Raw genomic sequence first — 8,935 nt, 5'->3', positions numbered from 1 at the left:
ATGACTTCATACGACGGACAGAAGTGACCGTTTATATGGGTTCTTTGGAAGCTTAAAAAGGATCAGTATTCATGGTCGATCCAATCGATCATCAAGGATACAGTCTGCAAATCAATCAAAAGTCCAGATCCACAGTCGATAGAACTGACCGTCAAAATGACCGCCGGAGAGATAGTCTTCATTCAATTTTCACACCCCCATCTCACGGTCGATTGACCGACTGCGTATCGACCATCTAGAGACCTTCGGTGTCCAGACTCACTTTATCTCAACTCCCAAGAAACTCGGATTGTCACTAACCTTAAAAAATTCATGTGTTGAATGTCAAAACACTTTTTGTTTTATTCCTTAAATAGTGAAAGTTAACTTTTTCCTGTCAACAAAGCTTCTATTGATCAATCTCTTCTAGATTCTCTTGTGTGGTGAATTTATAATCCTCACATTTCCAATACAAAGACATGAATGAGTTTATTCACCATTGGTCCAACTCACTAACCTTCTTTAATCTATTTTCATGCATAAATAGATGGTTGATCTACTTGCAAGTTACACATACTTGAGAAAATTTGACACTTGAACTATCCATTGATCCAAAGTCTTCCATAATCAATCTTACTTGTAAACCAATGAGCCCTCACCCAATTCCCTCTAACTTTAAGTTACTCAACAATCGAAGATTCTTGAATGAAGGTTCATTAAGACCAATAGTTTGTCCGACTATGACCTCTATCACTACTTCATGACTGTTTGTTGGCAATTCCTCAAAGACAATGATGAAATGGTGTACCCACCTCATTTTTATGAGTTTTGTGTGGGTTTCAACTTTAATTCATGCTCCTCCACCATCACATTGACCATGTATAATCTTAAATGCTTTTGGACCTTTGCAACATTTTATGATATCCTTCACTTTACAACCGATGATCCCAATGTATTCACCAAGAGTCTATACTTGATTAATATCAGAATTGTCTCAAAGTCAAGAAATTGTTGCCAATATATGCACCCCCACAAACCTCTTCACATGTATCTTATCTTTGTTAGCAATATCTTATCCTTGACTTTTTCTTAGTAAATGATCATTGCGCATAATCACTTTATACCTGGGAAAGACATTCATAAGGTCTATGCAATATATGTTTGTTATTCTATTGCAGTAAAAATTCCATGCCTTGCAACTTGGGATATATTGTGGTGCATTACTTTGTGAATCTTCCACTTTATCTCAAATGCTCTATGAAATATGGAATTCTCCTCACCAAACTCTTTAAGAAACTTTATCTCCGATTTGCACAATCCTACTTCCCTATGAATCGCACTCTCACCAAAAATCAATTTCTTCTTAAGCTTCGTGAACTTGCAAATTATATATCTTATCATGTCACTCCTGCTCCATTATCTCACAACTTTGTGTTTGAAAATGAAGATACTCAAGCATATTATGTTGAGCATGAGATCTATCATCTAGATGGAAACAATGTTGGAAGATTTGAATTTCTTAACATAAAGGAGTGTGTATATGAAAATACAAAGCTTCTCAAAAGACTTGTGAAGAAATTTACAAAGGCCATTCTAGCTGGTTGTGGTCCTGCGTCTTCTAGTCACTCAGGATCTTAGGATGTGATGATCGAAGCTTGAAGACTCATGTTTTGGAAAGTTGCTTGATCAAGACTTGGTGGTGTGTCACTGGCTATGTTTTTCTTATGTTTGGAACTCTAACACTTGTTTAAGCTCTCGTAGGTTGCCGGTTTATGTAGGTCAGATAGGACTTAAAATTACGTTGTTGAACTTTTAGGTTCCGAGTTCATGTAGGCCTGATAGGATTAAACGCATTTGTGTTGTGATATATTTTATTAGTTTTACTTTCTTTTTGGATATATATTTTGCTTGTACTAATAACTTTGTTTTGCGAATACTAAGCATGGTTTAAGGAGGAGCTTATCCAAAATGGTTCTTTAATTGATGGGGAGCTTTGTTTTCAAGGGGGTTTCCCTTTTATAACAACAAAAATGGGGAGACAAATTAAAGATGAAAACTATTGAAGACAAACATGTTAAGGAGACTTTGGTAATTCAATACTTGGAGATTCTACAGCTTAAAGTTAAACATCTACATGTCAAATTTTGCAGATTATTGAAGATCAACAAGTTAAAAACTTAAATATTTTAAAGAATATACAAAAAAACAACCTTTGAAGACTTTACGACTTTTGATGATAACCAATAATCAAGGTGTGTGACATTGTTAACATATCAATGTAGTTAATTCTAACTAGATTATGTCACTTAATAAAATATCTTAAATTGAGTTTTGTCATTATCAAAAAGGGGGAGATTGTTGGAAAACAACGGTTTAAACTTTATTCAACCTTAACTGATAATGACTTAATTAAGACAATGCAACATAAATAGATCTACTTCATCATTGATAACTATATGTCAGCCACATGTCCCTTAAAACTTATTAATCATCATTTGTCATATATAAGCAACACTAAACTTAATAAAGACTACATACATCCAATATCAAGATCATTAAGTTTATGTCAACCAAGGGTGAAATCAAGATTTCTGCAACAACATTGAGGATAAATAAATAGCAAGATTAATCTAGTGGAGACAAATTAACAACTTAGTTAAGATAGGCTGTTAGTTTATATAAACTTAGGATATGTTTATAAAAATATATACTTAAACATAATTGTTTGAATATCAAATATTTGAAAGACTTATTCTACTCCTGTTAAGCCTTTCATAATTCTTCAAGCATTAGGCAACCATATCTACCAAAGGGGCAAGTCAAGCTTAAAAAAGGAATGGGTTGAAGCTTTGGTTGAGGTTGATAAAGTATGTTTAAACCAAATGAGTGAAATACTTGGATTGTGTTGTTTGGATAAGTGAGAAGCACTTGAGACACGTTTTCATATTTGTTGGTCAACATTAGAAGCCAATATATCAATACAATGGTCACACACAACTTTCATTTTGGTAAACCCAATGTGAAGTGGATTGGGCGTCCACGGTCACTGGAAGCGACATGAAAGCGGTCGTCAGGCCACCAGTCCCTTAGCATGTCTCTCACATACTTGGCTTTATAAAGAAGACTTATTCAAACTAAGTATTCTCCCGTTTTCTCTATGCATATTACACACACGCACACACTTCAAGGTTAATCTCTTCAATTATTTAAGTCTAATTAAGACTCAACTATATAGAGAGGAGAAAAAAGTGTATATCAAAAAGAAAAGCTTATCTAAGATATCATCCAACCAACTTACATGTGATTTTAAAGGACAAATCATCATTAGTTGGTGCTTTGAGAGGGGTACACACTTTCTTGATATAGTGTTGTTTTTTGTTGGGTTGAGAACTATATATTGATATTATGTTAGTTAGTTGTTGGGTGAAGATTCATTATCTTGTTATGGTGAGATTGGAAGAATTTGTGAAGCTAAGTACTTGGTGTGCTTGGCGAAGAAGGTGATCACTTCATTTGAGGGGTGAGACATTTGTATTGGTGATCCCACAATTTTAGGGAGACGACTAGTGAAGAAAATTCACGATCGAGGATCGGGGAGAGGACGTAGACTAAATTAGTTAAAATTCACTTGAAACTCTACAAATCCTGTTATGTCATCTGAAACTCTTAATTCTTTACTTGCTTGTATTTGTTATTATAAGTTGCGAGAAGAGTTTAACAAAGTCATTAGCTCGTTAAAATTGGATTAAAAGATAAGAAAAACTATTCAACCCCCCCCCCCCCCCCCAAAAAAAATCTAGTTTTCTATAGACACTTTACTATATCCAAACTTCACAATGGTAGAGAGCATGTCAGAGTTGATGTTTAATGAAATTACATTAGATTACTCCATAAAGAAGCTTTTAGATTCGTCAATAAGAATGAATTCATTTCGGTTTATGATGATTGAATAACTCTTCCAAGAGATGATAAAGGACGCGAACGTAGATTAAGATAATGGTTAGTAGTGGATAATACGATCAGTGTTTAGAAATTTGTTAACATCTCCAACTCTATTTATAACCAATGATCATGTTTAAGATAATTTTAGCATCAACAATTTTTTCAACGTTAATGATATTATAGTGCTTCTTCGATGAGAAAAGGTATGTTCGGGAAATGATCCGCTTAATTCAATGACCGATGTGCTAAACTGGTGTAATATACACAAAAAAAAAGTCAAGTATTTGCCTATGCGTTGCGTATAGTGGTGGTACAATACGCCACTTTCATGTCATGCGTATTGTATCAAATCCACAACTTCAAATAAGGACCAGAACACCTAAAATATGTTCTCACAACATATACGTTGTGTATAGACCTATACGAAGCGTACATAACACGTTTGAATATGAAGTAGATGTTTAAATAACAAGAACCTGTAACACTGGAACCCACCCACTCTTTATATGTGGTTCGTATGACTTATAGAGTTGGCAATTTAAATCCATTAATGTGAATGATTGATATGACATTGTGTAAATATCAACCGGTCCTCACCGGTCTCACTATACAAAACTATCTCATTTTCACATCTTAAAACTAAATTTACAAACCATAAATTTGCAAGGCCATTTTCATTCCATTGCATCCTCCTTAATTGGTGAATGCCAGTGACCGACATGGAAGTGGGTAAACAAGTGAGGCTGAGGTGCCATGGGGAGAGAGGGTGTGATATTTGTTTATTCGAGTAGTTAAAGCAGATTATTATTGTTTATTCCCTTAAGATATATTGAATAAATTCACAAATAAAATTTTTAATAAAGAATACATTACCTTTAAACTAAGAACCTAAAGTTAACTTTATAAATTTAAATAAATTACATATTCAATTAAAAAAATAAAATCAAATAAGTTAATAGTTTCAATTCTTGAGACCAGAAGAGTAGCAAGGTTGATTCTGCATATGCTGAAACAAAGCAGCCATTCTACTATAACCTTCCATTGTCATAGGCTGCAGACATAAAATTTAACTAAGTCAAATATTATTAGCAGTTAAGTCGATTTTAATGGTTTATGAACACCGGCTAGTATAAGTAAATCAAGTTATTTTTGGGTTCGAATCTTGTCATTAAAAAAAATCTACCTGTGATTGTGTTGCAAGGAGAGCAGCCATTGGATCACTGTGGTTTTGAACTCGATCTCCGGTTGTGTGCATATCCCATGAAGCCATCACCGGTTGCATGATGCTGGAAGGGTGGAAAACCGACGGCATTCCAGGGATGTTAGGGTGGCTGCCGCCGATGGTGTTCAAGTCCATGACTCCTGGCATTCCCATTCCCATGCCAATTCCCATTCCCATTGGGTTCATCATGGCCATTTGAAGTTGTTGTTGCATGGCTAGTGGCATCATCATAGGTGACATATTCATTCTACCCATCATGTGAATTTGTGCTTGTAATTGTTTTAGGTATTCGATCACTTCATCAAGCATTGATGCTTTATCCGTCTGAAATAATATACAAAGAAAAAAACAATCAAATAATGTCATCAACAGCTGTGTAAGAGAACCAAACCATTCGTGAGTTACTCTAGATCGACTTATTAAAAGCTTCGTCAAGCAAGCCTAAGCTTGAGTTTCACTTATCAAACTCGAGTAGGCTCACGAACCTAATCGACGCTTTATTTTTTTTATTTTTGTTTAATATCTTAAATATATATTTAACAAAATAATTTTCGTTATATATAAAGTTATTATTAAAATAACTAATTAACATGTATCATAAATTATAAATATAAACAAAAATAATTATAAATATATAAAAAAAACTAATATAATTTAATAAATAAATAACAAGTTGAGACACAAACTTGAGCTCAAGAAACTACTAACGAGCTTTTGTTAAGATCAATATTGTGAAGACCAACCTTAATCACAAATCAAAATTATTTTAACTTCACTAATAAATATATTTTTAACTAGCATTGATAAATTTGTCAGTAGTTGATATTCATTTAACAAACTGCGATAGATCTTACATGCGATGAAAGGAAGGTAAATTATATAATCGGCAATGAAATCAACAAAGTAATTAAGATGCTTCATACCTTATTAGCATTTGGAACAAGCTTTTGTAATGTCTTCATTTTCTCATTAATCTTGTCTCTTCGCCTCTAAATAAATTTGATTAATCAAACCAAAAATTAATCTAAAGTTTTAGTTTTAACAAACATCTTTATTTAATAAAGATGGATCTTGATGATTACCCTTTCGGATTGATTATGAATTGCAGCTGCTCTACTTCTTTTGGTTGTGATTGAGGATTTCCCTTTTCCTTTCTTCTTTTCGTCCAATTCGTTCTTCTAAATAAAGTATAAAGAATTCTATTAAGTACCGTCTCAAAATACAAATAATGTAATATGATATAATATGAATAAAATAAATAATCCATTTTTAATTTAGTTACTCATATAGAGTTAATTGCATAATGAAGTTAACTATTCAACACAATTTTTATTATGTCATAACCATTTCGTTGAGGTGGTCATGGAAGGGTTTCTAAGGATTTCTATCAAGAGAGGGTCTAGGATTCGAGTACTGAAATAGAGAATTTTACATTAGTATTCGACTGGTTATTTATCGAACAAATGTTAACAATTAGATAGTTGTGTTAATTTCAAGGAATCTGTCATTATTTACATACTCATTTGTTTAGTAGTGTGATATATATACCTGACGCTTGCTATGACAAACAGAGTCATGGTCGTCTGGAGATGTCGATTTGGCAGAGCGTTTGGCAGAGACAGTTTCTTCGGGCGACCCCATGGAGATGGAGGTATACCCTTTCACACCCAATTCTGGTTCAAGCGTTTCATTCGTCACCTGTCGACTACTCTCCATTCCAAAAGTGTCACTACAACTTACACTTTGGTCCCGGCAACTGCTCCACTCATGCGTTGCTGCGACTGCCGCACCACCGCAAACAAAACCATAGCGATCGACACTACATGATCCAACGCGTGTGGAGCAAGCTGCTAGGCCATGGTTAGCCCCTGACAACAGCGTGTGAGGTTGTGTGGCAAAGCTCGGCGCCAGCGCGTCCATTGTCATGGTGGTGGACGCGCTGACACTACCACCCGCGACAGCAGGGCTGTCATGGCCTAGCCATGGAACCAGCTCATCCGCGTAGAGGTCCATCTGCAATTTGCCATGTTGTTGGAGGGTGGCTTGGTCAACTATCGCCTTGAGGGTCTCGGCGGCGCGTGGCTTATCCCATGTCGGCGCGTGACTCATTCCAGCATTGTTGGCATGTGATTTGTACACCAAGCGCGGTGGACCTAAGCCATGCATGGCTAGTTGTCCATTTTTCCATGTTAATTCCGCCACTTCATAATCTAGCCTGCAACACAATATATAATCAAGTAGTGTATAAACTCCTTTTTACCATCTCTTTTTAAATTGCTATTTAACTATCCGCTATGTTTATTATATTAATATTATTAGTTATATAGTACCTTCTAAATCTTGTTTTTGTTACTAACTATTATACTAAACTTGTTATATAGTACCTTATAAACGTACTACATGCAGTTTATCGTTTTCATAACTTATCAACATAATGCAAATCTAGAATACAGAAAATAGAAAGCCCAAGATGAAGAAAGATAATAACATACATGGGAACATCAAGATTGGCTGACATCGAGTGGGAAAAGGTGGTTTTTAGACGCCTGGCGTTGGAACTATTGTCTTCTACGTCCCAACTCGGTACGCACTGAGTCATTAATTAATTAATTAGTACGTACTTGGAGTTTCGAACTTGGGATGGAGATATGTGTGTAAGGTTTTATGGATGATCAAAATATGTGGTGCAATATAAGGAAAGAGAGAAGACACTACTGCATGCATATATGGACTAGGAATACTTGGTGTCACAATGTCACATTTGCTTTGGGAGCAAATGGATTCACAAATCACAGGTGCATTTATTGTTGAGGTATAAGTTATGATAAGAACAATGTCAGAAAGAGAAATGGAAAAAGGACCACATATTATTTATTGTTATCGTTTAAATATTCCAAATATCCGAAAAAGATTGAAGGTAATTTGTTCATATTTGGGCCAATCATATGATAAACGGAGTTGTAGTTTTTGGTGTCGGGATTGTCGTGTTGGAAATCAAGCTCCAAAGTTGAACACAGAACACACAGTATTAGAACAATTTTTAAATTCATTTTAATAAAAAATAAAAATCACACAAAATACAATAACCGTACATCTCTATTTATAATAACATTCTTAACTTATTTTTTACTCTAAATCTGCTTCTTAATAATACTCAATCATATAATTAGTAAACTATATCTCAAAACCTAACAATTATCTTCTACAATATGTTAAGTTACCTATTTATATAAAGGTCAGTTTATTTTATTAAGGAAACAAAAATGAGAAATTTTAAAAGGACTTATAGTTAAAAAAAACAATTAATAAAAATATTATAACTCAAAGTTTAATAAAAAAAATGGAAAATGTACAAACACAAAATGTTTTCATCGTCTTCTTCATTCTCAAAAAAAAATGTTAAGTAAAAATGATTATTATGTCTTTTTACTTATTATTGTGTTTTTTGTTTATTTTCGTCATTGATTGTGTCTTTTTTCCTTAACAGCATGTCTTTTTTTCTTTATATTGTGTTATATTACTCAACATTGTGTTATATTTTGTTACGGCATTGTGCTATATTTTGCGACATATTGTGTCTTTTTTAATTTATTATTGTGTTTTTTTGTTCATTTTTGGCATTGTGTCTTTTTTTTTCTCAGAATTGTGTATTCTCGTCTTTTTATGGAATTTTTTTCCTAGAACATGAGTGACGGGCGAAACATTTTGGATTTTTGAAATTTTTTCGTTTTATAATTATATTTTGACTTATAATTTTTTTATTATTTTTTTAATTTTTTTTCTTTTAGAGAA

The 8,935-nt window shown here is 33.7% G+C and overlaps 1 protein-coding gene across 1 annotated transcript; it reads right to left on the bottom strand.

The window, feature by feature from the left end:
* Positions 1-4,746: 4,746 nt before the first annotated feature.
* Positions 4,747-8,168, bottom strand: LOC143548519 (transcription factor UNE10-like). Its single transcript, XM_077039654.1, has 6 exons — positions 7,636-8,168; positions 6,692-7,358; positions 6,226-6,321; positions 6,067-6,132; positions 5,105-5,467; positions 4,747-4,972 (listed from the first exon to the last, which is right to left on the bottom strand). Exons 1-6 carry the CDS (start codon positions 7,740-7,742, stop codon positions 4,883-4,885), a joined length of 1,389 nt encoding a protein of 462 aa, XP_076895769.1. The 5' UTR covers positions 7,743-8,168; the 3' UTR covers positions 4,747-4,882.
* Between the last annotated feature and the right edge of the window lie 767 nt (positions 8,169-8,935).

This window comes from Bidens hawaiensis, unplaced genomic scaffold, assembly GCF_021521415.1.
Source record: "Bidens hawaiensis isolate Kalapana, Puna unplaced genomic scaffold, B.hawaiensis_p1.1 tig00015189_1, whole genome shotgun sequence".
Taxonomy (NCBI): Eukaryota; Viridiplantae; Streptophyta; class Magnoliopsida; order Asterales; family Asteraceae; genus Bidens; species Bidens hawaiensis.
This window is presented reverse-complemented; position numbering and strand designations above follow the sequence as displayed.